This window comes from Daphnia magna, unplaced genomic scaffold (genome assembly GCF_020631705.1).
Source record: "Daphnia magna isolate NIES unplaced genomic scaffold, ASM2063170v1.1 Dm_contigs181, whole genome shotgun sequence".
Classification (NCBI taxonomy): domain Eukaryota; kingdom Metazoa; phylum Arthropoda; class Branchiopoda; order Diplostraca; family Daphniidae; genus Daphnia; species Daphnia magna.
Genome location: NW_025533158.1, coordinates 47,964 through 65,382, shown reverse-complemented (window position 1 = coordinate 65,382; position 17,419 = coordinate 47,964). Strand labels below are relative to the sequence as shown.

At 43.5% G+C, this 17,419-nt stretch overlaps 2 protein-coding genes across 5 annotated transcripts; one reads left to right on the top strand and one right to left on the bottom strand.

Moving 5' to 3' along the window:
- The first annotated feature begins 1,155 nt into the window (after nt 1-1,155).
- LOC116932890 (PHD finger protein rhinoceros) lies at nt 1,156-12,719 on the top strand. 4 transcript variants are annotated; one of them, XM_045167348.1, is made up of 15 exons: nt 1,156-1,294; nt 1,795-1,882; nt 1,991-2,187; nt 2,253-2,458; nt 2,523-2,686; nt 2,749-2,897; nt 2,966-3,253; nt 3,323-3,496; nt 3,596-3,747; nt 3,862-3,982; nt 4,056-4,178; nt 4,262-4,543; nt 4,617-4,781; nt 4,855-11,540; nt 11,937-12,719. In XM_045167348.1, exons 2-14 carry the CDS (start codon nt 1,819-1,821, stop codon nt 11,533-11,535), a joined length of 8,766 nt encoding a protein of 2,921 aa, XP_045023283.1. In that variant the 5' UTR covers nt 1,156-1,294; nt 1,795-1,818; the 3' UTR covers nt 11,536-11,540; nt 11,937-12,719. The 4 variants fall into 4 exon arrangements, with proteins under 4 accessions (XP_045023283.1, XP_045023282.1, XP_045023281.1 ...); XM_045167347.1 differs by having other exon boundaries at nt 11,623-12,719; XM_045167346.1 differs by having other exon boundaries at nt 4,855-12,719.
- Nucleotides 12,720-12,912: 193 nt separating this feature from the next.
- LOC123467394 lies at nt 12,913-15,984 on the bottom strand. Its single transcript, XM_045167350.1, has 5 exons — nt 15,828-15,984; nt 14,245-14,315; nt 13,794-14,115; nt 13,653-13,728; nt 12,913-13,582 (listed from the first exon to the last, which is right to left on the bottom strand). The coding sequence occupies exons 2-5, from the start codon at nt 14,313-14,315 to the stop codon at nt 13,386-13,388; spliced, it is 666 nt and encodes a 221-aa protein (XP_045023285.1). The 5' UTR covers nt 15,828-15,984; the 3' UTR covers nt 12,913-13,385.
- Between the last annotated feature and the right edge of the window lie 1,435 nt (nt 15,985-17,419).

The window sequence follows — 17,419 nt, the reverse complement described above, 5'->3', positions numbered from 1 at the left end:
AAAAAAGTTTCACAAAATTTAGCAAATCTGGGAAATATGAAAAAATATGAAAAAATAAGAAAAAATATGAAAAAATACGAGAAAATATAAACAAAAAAATGTGAAAATACATGAAAAAATACAAAAAATGTGAAAAAATTCAAACTATATTTTTAAATATTATTTTTAAATGCGTACACCCAAATGACGAGTCGACAACCCCCGCCTAATGGACTTTTGGTTTCCTACTCAGTACGAATAAACAACGACCTTCAATTCTGTATTCAGTACAGTTAGCTCACTGGTCAAACCTGATTGAAAAACTTCTGAATCCGAATTCTTTCTTGACTTACTCCGAATTGGTCACCTATTCATCATGGAGACCTTCCAAAATAGGCAATTATTAATCCTTCTTTCTTGAGACCTCAACGGTTACTTTGTAGATTTACCACACGTCTTCAAACCATATCACTTAGAAACCTTATTTTAATTAAAACTTTCTCGTGTCACATTTCATGCCTCTGCTTTCTTTATTTAAATATATATAAGTTTTGCCTGAACTACCGGAAATCAGCCGTGCCTAAGTATTTGAAACTTACAAATTTCGCCATCAGGGTGAATCCGGGTGAATCCGCGCGCCAACGCACATGTATGTTATATAATTTATTTGTTTTGCTCAGTTACGGAGGATTTACTAAAAGAAAATTTTACTCGAAATAGAATTTTGAACTTGCTAGTCTTAGAAGTATTTTAACGATTTTATTCATCAAAATTTCAGGTCATCAAAATTTCAGGTCATCAAAATCACGGTTTTTTCGGTTGTTACACGAAAGAGACCTAGTCGAGCTATGCCATTTCGGCGAATCATATTCACATTTCCCTGGATTGATAAAGGTAAATTCCGTATTATAAATAAGAAAATTATGGATTTGGCTTCACGGAAGACTCGTCTTCTGAAACTACAACAAAAACATTTGCCGTTATTTTTACATGATAAATTCATATTATTTTTCTTTAGGGTGGCATTAAGATGAAACAAGCATTGCGTAGCTCTTAGCATTATGAAATTTTAAGCGATTGCATAAGTAAAGTTAACCCTAAATGTTTCCTTTGATTCAAAGGACATAAAATTGGATCAAGCACAATCAAGTATCAATATTTACAATCGATAGTCCAGAATCGATACTTAGGACGTTCGGGCTTTATTTTTTCATTTCATAGTGATATGGCGCCAAAGGTTCCGTTTCGGGATATTCCCGTAAAGTTTCAATAAAATGGATTCTTCTTGTCATGCGTTACGTACGAGATAAATATGGTACAACATATACGTTAGTGTTATAACCATTGAAAGTGTGCTCTAAAGTTCCCAGTGGATGAAAAAGAAACAATGTTTACAGGACCCCTCAGCTTGTTTCCCTTCAGTCAAGATTATGCCCTTTCTTTGGATATTTCATGTTATTGATGGGTAGATTGTTATGCGGGATTTTATCCCGGAAATCTATTCTGCATTTATAAAGAAATTGTTTCATGTTCAAGTTCAAGAATAGCAAATGGTTATGACAGAGGGAATGGGATATTTTTTTCCAAGATGGCGTTCGTACTCCGTCTGCCTTTGAAGCTTCTCACCGTTATTTACGTCTGTCATATTTACACCATTTATTCGAGAAGAGTTATGTGGTCCAAGTTTCAAAAAACAACTATGTCTCCTCTTGATGTTTATCCAGTAAAATAATATTGTGATCTTCAGTTCTTGTTTATAATGATAATTTACCTCAATACTATTATATTTCAAATCAAACCATTGTTTGTTTTCAGGTGCCGTTTTTCTTAAACTAAAACATGTCTCAGAGAGTGAAGAAATTGCCGTCTAAAGGCAAATGTGAAGATGGGACTCATACAATGAGTAAGTAAACTTCTATAAATAACCAGAGGGTATCTGCTATGAAATTTTTACAAGATTTTATTGAGTTCTGCTCAACCATTTTTGCTAAAAATATTATTTAATTTAAAGGTTCAAAAGGAAAGCGCAAACGCCTCCGAGTAGGTGGTGGGACCAAAACTATTTGTGGGGGAACTGTTCTGTCAGGAGATGACCATTCACAGTCTCATCCAGATTCAGCCTCCAAAACACCATGGACTCCTCGTTACCTTTCTGACCTAAAGAGCTCTAATATATACAATCGCAATGCGATTGAAGCACCTGCTGAGGTTTATTTTTATTTCATAATCTTAAAGCAACAAAATTTAACATATGTTTCCTATTTGGGTTTTAGCTGTTTCGAAAGGACCTTATTTCAGCAATGAAATTACCAGACTCTGAGCCATTAGGCACTGAAGACTATTGGTCGTTATCTGATCCATGGCGTCAGGAGTGGGAACGAGGTGTGCAAGTTCCAGTTTCTCCTGATTCTTTACCGATTCCTCGAGTTATATGTTTGCCGAATGCGCATGCGCCAGAGAGAACACACGATTTTAAACTGTAAGATTGATTCATACTTAAAAAATATATATGTGATTAACGAAATGGATGCTTTCGTTTGCAGTCCGAAAAACAAATTTGTACGGGTGACGCACGATGATTTCTACTCACCCGATGTCCATCAATTAACCTCTGCTCCAGCACGATCGCAGCAAGCATGTGCCTATGACATGGACGACGTGGATCTAGCTTGGTTAAACCGCGTAAATGCTCAGCGTAACGCTATAGGTATTGCAATTCAGTAAGTCAACAATGCACCTGGTAAGAAATTGTTGTTTTATCCTAAACAGGTTCATCCAAGATATCCGAGTTGTCATTCGAGCAAACGATGGAAGAGCTCGAGCGCCAATCGTGGGCTAATATGCAAACACTGCTCAAGACAGAAGAATTTCTCGGCATTGAGTACGACGAAAACGTAATTTGCGATGTTTGCAGAGGGGTAAGCATTCTTTTTGTCTGTTTTGAGGAAACACTTTGAGTTAATTTACGAATCTCTATCCTTTACAGCCGGATTCTGAGGAAGGAAATGAAATGGTTTTCTGCGACCGTTGCAATATTTGCGTACATCAAGCTTGCTACGGTATCTTAAGCATACCACCTGGTCCCTGGTTGTGCAAACCCTGTGCCCTAGGATTGCGCCCACCATGCCAGCTTTGTCCTAACCAAGGCGGGGCGCTTAAAGCTACAAGAGGAGGATCCACTTGGGCTCATGTAGCATGCGCCTTATGGATACCTGAAGTATCTATAGGTTGTGTTGAAAAGATGGAGCCCATTACTAAAATATCAAGCATTCCGGTAACGGTTGCTTATTTCAATCGCTTGACCTTTTTCTATACTGATCCATTGAATGCTTTTCTTCTCTAGCCAAGTCGGTGGAATCTAAATTGTGTATTGTGCAAAGAAAAGGGTGGTGCCTGCATCCAGTGTTCCGTGAAGTCGTGTAAAACTGCCTATCATGTGACTTGCGGTTTCAGGCATAGTCTAGAGATGAAGGCTATCGTCGAGGATGAGCATTCCGAAGACGGAGTAAAGTTAAGGGTATGATTTTGCCTGTTAATTTCCCGGTGTTACGCCATCAACTAATGTCTATAAAAATTTTCCCGTATTGTTTTTCTGTTTGTTTTGTTTTTATTTTAGTCGTACTGCCAAAAACACTCGATGGTAAAAAAAAGTTCCGGAGGGATCACGGGATCTCATGTTGAAGGCGAGGGGGAGGAAAACACCCAATCCGTTAGAAAATTGAAAAAAGAAATGACTGTCGAAGAAAGGAACTTAATCCGTGCCCAAAAGTATAGGATACATAAACTTGTTTTCATTTTGCGTTTGATTATTGGGCGTTATTTGTCTGAATGAAGAACTACAAATAATTATTTTTTTATTTTTTTTCTCCTCGCTTCAAAAAGGCTACAACTCATCGAATCGGACTTCTATAAACATGCTAGCATTAACGAAACTTCTCGGACGTTAGATCTTGATCTTGATGTCGTCGATCAGATCTTCAACTTTTGGGTTCTTAAACGAAAGGTATGTGCTCCCAAATACATCTATCTCTACTACAAGTTAATCAATGTATTATTATTATTTTTTAAATTTCCAGTCCAACCGAGATAGACCATTGCTACCGCCCAAAACCACTGAAACGGAACGATTAAGTCAGCAACAACAGCAAGATATGGAACGCATGAAATTATTTGTACAGCTGCGACAAGACCTAGAGAGGGTAAGAACATATTTCGCATTCACTTTATTATTTTTATCACGCTAAATGCAGAGTTGTCGATAAAATACTGTTCTTTGCTGTAGGTTCGAAATTTGTGTTACATGGTCAGCCGAAGAGAGAAATTATCGCGATCGTATTTTCGATTGCGGGAACAAACCTTCCACAAGCAAGCAGCCATTTTGTCTCTGTCTGATCTCCAAAAAAATATCACCCCAGCTGAACTGATTGCACTGCGTGATGCCAATCACGGCTCCAATATCTATGACCTTGTATATTCACGTGGGGAAACGATCAAAAAAGAAGGCTTTGAACAAGTCATTCAACTCATAGCAGGTGTACAGTCGAACATCCCCGTAATGAAAAAGGTTTGACTTTCCCTAAATTGCCGATGATAAGAAAACAGTTCATATTCTGTGCGTTGAATTCATTTGGTTGCAGGATAAAAATGGAATCGTTGGTCGTCCCAATCATTTAAAGGAAGACAACCCATACAAACGCACGTACATGAATGGTGGCGAAAGCCGTAGATCCCGCTCGCTATCTTCCATCAGTGCCGAATCGGCTGCCTCTGATACTGAAACAAACAGTAGATGGAAGAGACCGGTATGTCTTGTCATCTTTCTGTTCGAGTTCCTGCGTTGATCACGATATCCTATTGTTTATTCTTTCCATTCAGGTGAGAACACCGTCGCAAACATCAATTACCTCGGTAGACAGCGATTTCGATGTAGCCATTACACAGCTCGGTTCCAAAAAAGCCGGTTCTAAAACTAGTGATAGAGCTGGCAAGTTCATTTACACCGACAGCGAAGAAGAAGCGGGACCTCGCAGTGACCCTAGTTCTTCAGTTGTGCGGACTAAAGCCGCCGTCAAGGCATTTTCTCCTGTCACGACTGGCAGTCGGGGTCGGGGTAAGAAAACTAGTGAGCCCAAATCTGCTACGAAATCCACCACCGATTTGATCGTGCCTCAGCGACAGGCTGCAAAGAAGGCCACCGAAAGTTTGCATAGCGCTAATGCCAATGTCTCAGCTAAAGAGAAAAAGGAAGAGAAGGAAACTAAAGGCGTGGGCAAAGAAAACGTTGTTCTCTCCCAACAGCCCAAGAGTGAACTTAAAAGTATTGCCGAGACAATGAATTTAACCTCGGAGGAAACCTGTTCCGTGGAGAAACCCAAAGGAGACGCAAAGAACAATGGCAAAGAAAAGGAGAAGAAAAATTCTTTGGTGGAGAAAGTAATAGCACCATCCGAGTTTCCATCTTATGTGCCGCAAAGACAGGCAGCTAGGAAAGCGGCAGAAACAATAAAAATCGGGAGTTGCAAGTCGTCGATTTCGTTGTTCGACATCGACTCTGACATACCGGGTGATTCTTCTATGAAAAAGAAATTGAAACCTGATCCCAAAACAGTGCCGAACCCACCTGGCAAAGGGAAAGTAGAACCGAAATCAAAATCCAAGATTGATATCCTGTTCGATACAACTGATTCTGATTCTGGTGATTCAAAAGAGGGTAGCGAGCTTACAACCAAAAAGAAAGGTAAGATGGGTGCTGATGCGGAGACGACTCAGATAGCCGGTAAGCCCTTTCGAGACAGGGGTCCCCGGCCATCAGAGTCCGAATCCCATTCCACCCGAGGAGGTGTGGCTACATCCAGTCAGTCCTCCTCAGCTGGTCGTGGGGCCCAGAAAACTACCGGCAAAAACGTGTCAGCCACCAAATTGGTCACATCGACTCTCTCGGAAACGAAAAGTGGCCCGGTCAGAAATAAAGCCCAGCCCGCCGGAGAGTCCTCCGCACAACCCAAACAGCAACAGCCGGTCAAGAAAGTTGCTCAAATCAGCCCGATGTCTGAGATCCCATCCGGACCCGAATGTCCCGTTGCCGTTAGGGCTCAAAAACAACCCGGCAGATCGAGAAGGAGATCGAGCTCATCCAGTTCAAGATCTCGATCAAATAGCTCCTCAAGTTCGTCTTCCTCATCAAGTTCCTCTTCATCTGGATCTTCAAGCTCCAGCCTTAGTAGCTCATCTAGCTCCAACTCATCCAGCGAATCAGTCAAATCGACCAATGTCAGTAAAGTGCACCCGCAGTCAGAGTCTGCGCAGCCACAGCAACCGCCGCCTAGAACCGGTGCAGGAACCACCAGTTCCATTGATATCGTTACCAAACCAAGTAAATTCTCTTCGTCCTCATCCTCTTCTTCATCATCGTCATCTTCCTCTTCGTCCTCATCATCCGATTCATCCAGTCACAGTTCCGATTCGGAATCGGGATCGAACGCCAGCGAAGCCGTTCCTCAGACAAACGCGATCAAAGGCCGAATCACATCGCCTCGACTGTCTAAAACCTCGGGAGAAACAGCAGCAGCAACCACGACACCAAGTGTTGCCAGCCCAGCCAAATCCGACGAGCCGTCCATTGCAAGAACGAAACTGCCCGTCACCGACCCTGATAATCGATCACATGTTAACAAACCTAAGCCAAAACAGGCTAACAGACGTAGTAGAGGAGATTCCATCTCATCGACACAGCGTGAAGGATTCGAGAATCGGCAACCGTGTCGGACAAGTACTGGACTCGAACACTCTGACGGAAAGCGTCGAAATTCAGCTGAGTTTCCCAGTTCAGAGCCAGTATGCAGCCCAATTAAGCAGGAAAAATTGCCCGAACCAGAAGGCCGGATCGATAAAGGTCAAGCGAACGATGCCTTATCGAAATCGGAAGCCACGAGAGCCGGGCACGATGAAGGAGCTGAAATGGTTGAACGCCCAACTCTTGAAGGAGCGACCCAAACGCCAGATGAGGAGACAGGGAAGCATCGGAGAAATGAGGAGCCCTCTGACATCAAGCTCGAGCACACGAAACCGGTCGAAGAGCCTTTTTCCGTTACTCAGCCTCCCGTGAAAAAGGCGAAAGAGGAAGTAGCAAACAGAAGTGGAGACCTCTTTGAATTTGACGAAAGCGAGTTGTTGGACATTGCTCGTAGCGTTTCGGACAGTGGCACAGGTTTCCTGAAAAGTGCCTCGCAAATGAGTGAAGGCCGATTGTTTGATGAGGATTACGATCAGGACGATACGGCAGCTCTTTCCACTTTGAGTTATTCGTTCAGCGCGGAAGCTATTCCGAAGGCAGACACTAACGAGGACAGCGCCAGAGAAACAATGAATCTCGTCGAAAAATTGCGAATGCAATACGCTATCAAAACAGGACCTGCACCACCTAGCTGTGCGACACCGTTGCCAAACGCTGAAAGCGTAGCAACGCCAAGCGAAAGCCGATCATCAGCGCAACCTGAACAGCAAACGCAGTCTCCCAAGTCTGAAGACGGCCGAAATAACTGCCACTCGTTGTCTGTAGTGACCGACAAGGAAACGGACTCGCTGTTCGCCGAAAGAGCTGTTACGCCTTCCAACAACATCGCTCCGTCTAGCAAGTGGAAACCTTTGACTCCAGCCAAAGAGGCATCAAGCACAAATCGGAACGATGAAGCGTCTCTTGCTCCGGAAATGCCTCTTGTGTCAGCCAATCAAGAATCGGTAGAGCCAGTCGAAACGCAATCCCATGCATCTGCTCAAAATAGGTCCTCGCCATCTGCCTATGCTCACACGGATCCCTCAGCGGTGGTTACCCAAGATCACACTTTATCCCCTTATTTTTTCAACGTTCCGTATTCAACCCCGTTTCACTTCCCGCCGTATTTCAGCTCCTTTTTCAGGCCAGAATTCCTACCACCTTTTCTTTTTCCTACCTCGTTTAATGCCCCCGCCGTGGGAGACGTGTCGATGCTACAGCGTCCTGGTCTTCCGTCACAAACCCCACAGTTCATGTGTCCACCACATCCGGCGCTGCCGTTGTCCAGTTCTGCACCGCGGGCTGAATGCCCTGCACCGGCAGAAGCACCTCGGATGGAACCAAAACGTGTTTCAGACACTGAACATAGCGAGTCTCAAGTCCAACTTGAAAAAGAACATCCACCACCAGCAGCACCGCCCGTCACCGAATCTTTGAATCGATCTTCGGAAAAACTGCTTTTGGCACTGCCGGGAGGCCACTCGCCCGCCAAAGGGCCTACAGAACCAGAATTACCTGTGCAGAGTGTTAGCCAATCGGTTGAGATTATAGAATCGAACAGAAGAGGTGCGAGTCCGGCACCATTGCCATCATCGCCGTTGGAAACGATTACGCCAGCAGTAAATATAGGGCCAGTAGGACACACGCTCGACACGGCATTTCATCAACCAATTCACTCGGACGATCCGACTACCGGGTCATCTTCAGGCTTGTTGACATCGCCGGATGTGATTTATCGATCGGTGCCGTCAAACGTTCGTGAAGCTTCGCCCGTTGTCTCGTCACCGACAACCGAGCTTAACGCTTTCAATTCAGAGAAACGTCAACGTCCTACCCGTCAGGCAGCTATCAACGCCACGAAAGTGACGGCAGAGCAACTGAATGATATGCATCCGTCTAGTGTTCAAAGCACTGAGACCGCCGCACCTATTACTGAGGTGCCGGCGTTGACGTCGAACGTCTCGCCCAGTAGACCACGAGGAGGAGCAAGAGGGAGAGGGAGCCATCGTGGAGCCCGCGCTAGAGGCGGTGCCGCGGCGAAGAGGGGCCCGATGGGCGTGTTCGAACCGAAACTTGTCTCCGGACTTTCATCGCAAGACCTTGCTGGAACAGTTTACGATTTCGACGACTTTAATGACGACGTCAGTGATCCCGAACGAAGTTGTCCGCTAAATTCGAAATTGATTCGTAAGCCTGAGGCATTTTCCAGTCCCTTGAGCGGTAAAAGCCCGAAATGCAAGTCGGGCCAGCCAGTCTCAATAACCGGCTTGACGCGCAGCAGAAAAAGCCGCGAACCTTCCACCGACAGCGCTGGTTTCGATTCCGAGAACGAAGCATCGCGAAGGATGACCAACACCCCAATGTCGTTCCACCTCGACAAATCGCCGCCGATTCGCAAGCGTTCCGTTGAGTGCGAAACGCCCATTCTAGCCCCTCAGATTGTACCTCCAATGAGGTTGACGATTCCTCGAGTCAACGTCAGTACGCCCAACGTCGAATCGAGCATATTGACAACTCCGAGTGCTCCATTGCCCTATAACCGAATTGTCGAAGAGCCTCCTTCCTTATCGGAATCTAAGCGCGACGTTGCGATCGTGCAAGAGTTGCAACCGACTTCCACTGCTGAGCTTAATCATTGCCCTCCCGTTGCAGAACCGTTGCCGATTCCTTCGACTTCTTCGACTTCTTCCACAAGCCCTGTTGTCGGACAGACCAGCAGCGCATTACCCAATCAACTTGCTGATTGTTTGCCTCGTGCAGCTTCTATGCCTGGGCCATCAGTGAAAGCCATGCAGGACTTGGAAGCCCTTAATCGTGCTATCGAGTCAGCCTTGGCCGCCAAGCCGTGTTTAGCCGATGCCGTCAAACCGGAAGCGTTTATTCCACCAGCTGCGTGTCCATCGACGACGGTGGCTGCCACGCCGACGTGCAACAGCATCATGACGTCAATTGATTCTTCGCGCCACGCTCTCAAATTCAAAATCAAAGGTCCGTTTTTGGACGCTAACTATTCCGGTGGCAATTCGGCTGGCAATACCTCAGCTCTTCCGTCGTCTTTGAATGCCAGCAGCGCGTCTTGCACTCCGGCCGCCGAGAGCTCCAATCTGAGGCGAATGCGGAAAAAAGAGTTGATCCGGCAATACGTTTCGCAAGACGTTACTGCTCCGCCTCAACCCTCTCATCTGAATGCCTTCCTTCACTTCCCTTATTCGTCGGCCCTCGCGTATGCCAACGAGGAGTACCTCTTAGCCGGAAGCAATGATCTCAGCGAAGTCATTGGCAGCACCAATACTGGAACGCTTCCCTCCTCATCGAACCTGGGGCAGCAAGCCATCGGTGGCGCTGGTGGTGGTGGTGGTGGTGGTGGTGGGGGCTATAATGGAGGAAAAAGTCACATTTCAATTCCAAAAGCTGTGGCTTCACTAGGATCGTTTGGCAGTCACGATGACTACATCAGTACCGGCCCGCTCAATGAACACGCCAGGGATGGTAAAAGAAGAAGAAGAGGCAATGCCATGAATCCGCCACTTTCGCGAGAATTGCGTAATCTCCAGATGTCGGCGTCGCTTATGGACCCGTCTCTGGCGGCGGACAGGACTAGCGAAACGGAAGCGGGTAAGAGAAAGGAACGGCGGCGGGGGCGGCCTCCGAGTAACCGAACCAACGCCACTTGTCAAGAGATGACCGTCGTCAGCGACAAAGATAAGAATACCAATTTGGATTTTGCTACGCATCCGCCTCCAAAGTTGAAGATTCGATTCCGTGAAAAACTTGGCGCTGGTGAAGTGGTCACTGTGTGTGACTCGGGTGGGCTGGACGTTTCCACCGAGAACGCCAGTGACGACCCGTTGGCCGCGCACACCAAAGAAGACGATGAAGCCAAGAAGATCCGATTCCGGCCGCCTAAAAAACGTTTATCTGACTCTGGCAGTGATGTCAACAAATTGGTTGGAAGAGACTCGATGGGCGGTGGCAGCGACCCGCCGCGCCTGGAAAACAATCCGCCAACGCTGGAGGAGCTATGGAGGCAAAGCATGAAATTTCGCGAAGAAGTGATGGCTGATTTTTCCAAATCAGAGAGACGAAAAGGACATCAGCAGCAGTCAGTCGGTGACAATAGCAGTGCCGACAAGCCAGATGGCGCGCCTTGCGGTCTCGATTTCAAACCTGAATTCAAAAACAAGCGACACAAAACGAAAACGCGTAAGGATCGCAGCAAATCCAAGGACCGCGACGGCAATAACCGTCGGAGGCCTCCGGTAGCGAGCACGGACCTTGTATCCATCGCCGGCGGAGGTGGCATAGAAGGCTACCATTTTGCTAGCGTTGGTGGTTGTAGTGGGGACGCCGTCGAAAGCGGCCGCAAGAGGAAACGAAGTTTAAGTGATGAGAACGGTGTCAACCCTTGCATTGATGGTCACGCCGGTCGCAATGGGGTTCAAATCATTTCCAAAGATAATCGAGAAAATTGTTCGGCACCGCCTAAACTGATCATTCGCTTTGGCAAGAAGCCTGTAAGTGGAACTCGCGATCCTCCATCCAACGATGTGAAATTGTTGCAGAACATGGAATCTCAAGGTAACGAAGATGTGACACCACCGCCACCGCTCGAGAAACACGAAGGAGGGGATGTTCCATCGGGAGTCACCTCTATGCGACTGATGCCTATCAAGCTCAAACTAGCGCGTTGCTCGCAGGGCAGCTACGTTACCAAAGCCAAATCAGACTCTACTCCACCTCCGTCGCCAACAGCTACGCCTAAAGAGAGCTGCGAAGTCAGATGATGAAAGTAAGAAACTGCCTCTCTCTCCCCCCTCTTCCCACCTCACATAATTTTGCTTCCATCTACTCCTTTGTTTTGCGTTTCATAGCACGCGATGTGGCATTCGAATCGGAGATGGGGAAAAAATCAAGTGACTGATGTAACTGCTCGGGATTTTTTTTTTTTTTCTTTTCTTGTTGGAATGAAATGAATGAACCCCTCTAAACCAATTTCGTCTTGTTCAATGCGTGGTTGCAACCGTCATTTTATGAAATTTTGTTAGACCAACATGTTCAACAGTTTTGCATGCATTGTGTTTACAATCGTTTTACGACGAACATATTGACACCCCATCACTTCTTTACCGGGGAGAGGGGGGCATTGTTTATTTTTTTATTTATTTTTTTACTTGCCCATATTCAGGTGGAATAAAAGTCTTATTTTCTCATCGGACGATTAATTGAACCATTTTCCCATATATCCCGTACATACCTTTCTTCGTGTTCTTTATCCCCTAAAGCAACAAAATACGGACACAGATATCTTAACATCTTTCTGTCCCTTGTATATTTGAATAATATTGCGTTTTGTATTTTTGCCTATTGTAATGTTTTAACCTCATTATTATTATGTCTGTGTTTGTCCATGCCTCTTTTTTTTTTTTCTTCTTTTTTTTCTTTTTTTTTTTTTTTTCTTCTCTAGCCTTTAAGATTTCATAGCCAGGTCAAAACGTGGTCAGAGCTATTTATAGTGTGTACAGTTTTCCTATGAAGTGCAACGTTATGTGACCTTTCGTATCCACCACCAACCCCATAACGTCAAAAAGCAGCATTTATCTAAGGAAAAAGAAAATATAAAAAAAAAGTCTAATGAAATAAATGAAAAAAACAAAAAAAAAACAACATGAAACCGCAAAAAAAAATATTCCTGAATGAACTACGTTGGTCCCACTCTGTGAACACCTTTCAACAATGGATGAGTTAACAATTGTGTAAGGTTTCGATATTATTTATGACGAACACCGCCGACTGAGTTTTTCTTTAGCTGTTGTAAATTTTATGTTTGACACTGAATATTTTAATCGTATTGCAACTCATGTATTAGGTAACTGGTGTTCGAACGAGACTGGTTCCAAATTGTGTTGGTATTCGATGTGACCACATGGTACGGGCTTTCTGACTGAATACAAGCTTGAATCCAAACAAACAGGACATTGTTATATTGAACTTATTATCTTTTGGTTTCATGTTAGATCGTCGATTACTTGATTAAAATCAGTAAAAACTACGCAGTATAATGCATTTTTTTTAATCTTCTTTTTTGTTGTATTTCTGACATAGTGTTAGAATAACTTCGAGAATTCACAGTAGGCTGATTGCGTAACAAAATAAGAGGAAAATAGTGAAGAGCATTGCAATGTAGTCGCCTGAAAAACAAAGGAAACTTAGGCCCTTGGAACAAATAGAACGAATCACAGATGGTTTAGAAAAGTTCGCAATCGGGACTTAAGAATATCAAACATATATGATAAATGTTTTTTGTGGCAAAAAGAAACGTCCGTAACAATTCAGCGTATTAGTCGAAGCAGCTGCTAAAAACAATATCTTTGACCTGACGGCACTCGTCAATGTTTTCAATGCCAAAAAAAAACGAGCCAACGAAAGCATAATGTGCGAAAAGCGGGAGCCAAATGTAGAGGTCACTTACGAATGCCCAAACGGAAAAAGCGACAGACTACAGTGAACGGTTACATCAACAACATGCTTGTGCTACTTTCAGTTGCTTAACGCTATTGTTGCATAACTCTTGCGTTATAAACGCATAAAGTGCGGGTCATCAGCTAGCATGTCGCTGTAGGAATGGTGGAGATTCTTAGTTGGGACGAGTACAGTAAGACGTCAGCTCTTTGAAAGTGCAGCCTTTGACACAACACTCGTCGTGAACTCCTCGCGTAAAACGGTGAAACAAATGCTGATTGTTTAGAATCGAATGGGCTTTATCGTCGGCGATAAAAGGCCACGTACCCAGTTCTGTATCAGGGCTAGCGGCGGTAGTTGTCACTGACTTACCTTTAAAAAAGACACACAATTTACATTCTGAAATTCGCTAAAAATATAATTCTGATAAAATTGTAACTACCCGCTGATTGAATGGAACGTTTGCCGAACAGTGGAAGGTAACTGCTACGGCTGCAAGCCATACGGAGAGCGTCAGCCTAAATGACAATAAAGGTACTATATTCGTATCCCGCAATCCATTAATAGATGATTATTAATTTACCAGGTAGGAGCCGCAATATCTAGCATTGCGTTTTTGCAAAATTGGCAATAGCACACCGCCTTCTGACGGAAACTCTTCTTGTCGGTTTGATTCGTAAATGTCTTCGTGAGCGACAAGCTCAATTGCATCAGGCGTTATCAACGGGAAAACATCATTCGGCATTTCGTTCACCGCGCCCACTGACATCGACGAGTCGTCGTTGGCCGCTTGAGGAGCGTAGAGGACGCGGAGAAAATCAGCAAAATAATTTGCTGATAGTGTTCCGTCATCTTTATGTATACCTAAGGGTACTTGCGGATGTGGTAATGTGTGGGCCCGTGCTCTAAGAGTGCAGGGAACACCAACAAACCAATGAAAGAAAAGTTTTATTTCTTGAAAAATGTCTTTAAATCACAAAAGTCTATTTAAATACAGTACATCTTGTGTAATGCATGACCTATTGTTATATTACCTGAGCAGCGTCATGGAGTACATCAGACAAATCGTCATGAGCAGAGACACGAAACTTGTTGAAGAAACCATCTGTGTAAAAGTGGCCATAGATTTGATGAGATGCTATATGTAGCGTCATAGTCATAGGCGTGGAACTAGATAGTTAGTCGCTTTGTACTAGTAATAGCTTAACGATCATAATACGAGTTGGTCAATAACAAGCAAACGTTGTTCTTCGGCCCAGTTTTAGTGTATATGTCCATTTGAGGTCGTATTGATAGATAGTCCTGATTCCTGTTCTAGGGTATTTCTATAAGTACACCAATAGACAAAGTTCTTTTTTCTTGATCTACATAAAATTTGATGCAAAATCAGCCAGTACTGGTATTAGCCATTTTAAAACCTGCGTAGGATGTACATGTCTATCTACATGTCTAGCATTCTACAGATGAATTTATTGTGCGTAAAGGACAATGAATGTTAGGTTTTGAAAAAAGAAAATGGCTCGTGTTACGTATTGGACTGGCACCATTGTATATTGACATCTTATTTTTACCAACTCGTCTTTGCGTAACCTTATTTGGAAAGTGAGATGAGGAAATGCGAATTTCCTTCGACTGTTTCCTTCAGCTGTTATGTGGAGTAGATCCGCCCTTGTATTGCGTGGCCGTTTGCCACAAGGTCCCATGATTCAACTCATTGTTTGCTTCATGTTGAATCGCATTCAATTGGGAAAGACGACATCCTCAAAGTTCTAATCAGCTGTAATTGAACTTTAACGGCCCTAGCACTAGCAGTGCTGGTTGTCATTCTGTATCTTTAGCCAAGAAAATATGTTTTCCGAATAGAACAACGTGATATTTTGCAATGATTTCTTTTTAGATTCACTTGACAGCACAGTAAGCATAAGTGACATGACGAAAAGGAAGAGGTAAAACATAATAAAATAGAAATAATAGACTACGGTGTGGGTCGCTACACAGACAACTCGTTCAACGTGTAATAGAAAATCCCTAACCCCATGATATTTCGGCTTTTTCGTGAGCAGAGAGCTCAAAATTTAGATTCTCTTTGAATCCGTAAAAGATTGTGCTAAACCTATGCACTGGAGAGCATAGGATTATGGAAAAATCTTTCGATGATTCTCCGGGCTCCAACTAGGCGTTCTTCTCAGGTGCAGGCAATGACAAACGTGAGACTACAAGCTACTCAAAAACAAGCCGGTCTAAATAGGAGACTATCGATCAATTTGAAGGTAAATTCGGTTGCTATCCACACATATGGCTCTTACGGATGAAACGTCCCCAAGCGAAACAACAATTTTTAGCCAAATGCTTCCCGAATGTTATTGTTGTTAAACTACATTATCAAAACAAGTAGATTTTTTATTGTATACTGAACTTCCCGCTATAGATGTGTGCTAGCCGTGAAATTCTTAAGTCCTAACTATTCACATAGAAAACAAAATCTGAAAAATGTCTGTCAATTAGCGGAGATTTTTTCCATTGTGTTTGTAACTAATTTGTAATTACAACACAAATAGAAGAAACTGTATCCGTAATTAAACTAAGAAACAAAAACAATGATTAAACTATGTCTTACCGTAAAAACAGAACAGTTTTTGAAGGGTTTAAACTGGTTTAAAACAAAGCGCCAGAAAAGCACTGTAGAGATGATGGACTTCTAAACTCGACTGAATACCAGCCTGCTGGAACCTCGAAATAAATAGCCAAGGGAGCCGTACATTGAGAAGGTACAACAAGAGGGAGGAGGAAACCGTGACTGAGAGAAGGCAGTGGAAGGGAGGGGGATCACGTGACCAACAGCTATTCGGTGTAGAAGAAGAAGAAAAAAAAAATATGTTGTCGATTTCAGAAGAGACGCACGCCACGTACGAAAATGAAAAACAGAAAAATCATACAGATTGCGCGCTGCATCCAAGTTTTGTTGGTGTGAGTTTTTGTAAGATCAACTTTAACCATGGATCAACACACTACTCATATACTGAACATGATTGCTTTATCAAGTTTATCTGATATGGTTGCATGTTTCAAGTGCGTATAACGAACTCACGATATTTTTCTCGCTCCAACATTGTTGTTTTGAACGTTTTCTGCTTTCTCGCCGCAAGCTGAAAACAGTAGCAGAGTTGACAGCTTCAAGTAATCACGGTTAGGTAAACATTAGTTAACGTTGATGAATAATTCAACAACCCTTCCCATTAATGACACGAAAATGTAATGTTCTGCATAATCATTCTGCTCGACAAGTCAACGCAACTTTCCATAGGATCCCCATGTAATTTCCAATGTCTTCTTTCTAGAAGCATAACATCCCTTCACCCTCCCCTACCGCACACGGTTGTTTACGTTTTCTTTTCCAAATATCCAGACCCTTTTTCCCCAACAGTCTTCGCATTCATTCGAAACTTTTGTTGTCACCCAATGGCCTTTTATGAGGTCGATAAATTATTCAAACCTGATGCTAGTCTTCCACAACAATAGTAATTAGCCTTAGCCGCACCCTCCGCGTAACCATTCTAAGTCGGCGTAGCGATCGCATCTACCTAAATGTATAGTCCTGACGGGTAAAACACAAGCTCTAGTAACAGTACGGGCAAGACCTATTTTGTAATTGTATTCATACCTAAGGGCTCGTTCTTCAATGTAATATTTGTCAGTTGTCTCACCGGACCTGTTATGAACGGAGGTTTGCCGATGGTTAGTTCCGCTGTACATTCAGTATATTTCGTATGTAATGTTAGGCGTGTTCGACTAAAAACCCTTGTCTTTGATAGACCAAAGGCGAGATCGACTGTTATTTATAATTCCACTTATATAAGACTGTTTCCAGTTTCGCTCATTAAAATGATTTCCGTTCAATGTCTCCATGACCTGACAGTTCGAACGCCGAATGAAAAAATTGAAGAAAAGGTTTGTTTAGGTAATAATACCGTTATGTTTGAATTCGAGGGGAGCGAAATTGGACTTTACCCCCATTCCATTACATGTTTTAGTATTGCCACTTCCAAAAATAAATGAAATCAGATGCGTGATTGTCGTATGGATTTCGGATCGCTGACCGATTGACTTAAGTCTGCTCAAACGCTTGCTGTTTCAATCACCGAATACTATAGCAACACGATCGTATTGAATTATATTACGCAACGATGAATTTATATTTAAAGGAATATT

Coding starts and splice junctions, on each gene's coding strand:
- LOC116932890 (XM_045167348.1), top strand. CDS start 1,819: ATGTCTCAGAGAGTGAAGAAATTGCCGTCTAAAGGCAAATGTGAAGAT. Junction 2,687..2,748: donor TGCTCAGCGTAACGCTATAG/GTATTGCAATTC, acceptor TATCCTAAACAG/GTTCATCCAAGATATCCGAG. Junction 4,544..4,616: donor ACATCCCCGTAATGAAAAAG/GTTTGACTTTCC, acceptor ATTTGGTTGCAG/GATAAAAATGGAATCGTTGG.
- LOC123467394 (XM_045167350.1), bottom strand. CDS start 14,315: ATGGTTTCTTCAACAAGTTTCGTGTCTCTGCTCATGACGATTTGTCTG. Junction 13,729..13,793: donor GATATTGCGGCTCCTACCTG/GTAAATTAATAA, acceptor ATTGTCATTTAG/GCTGACGCTCTCCGTATGGC. Junction 13,583..13,652: donor ACGTTCCATTCAATCAGCGG/GTAGTTACAATT, acceptor TCTTTTTTAAAG/GTAAGTCAGTGACAACTACC.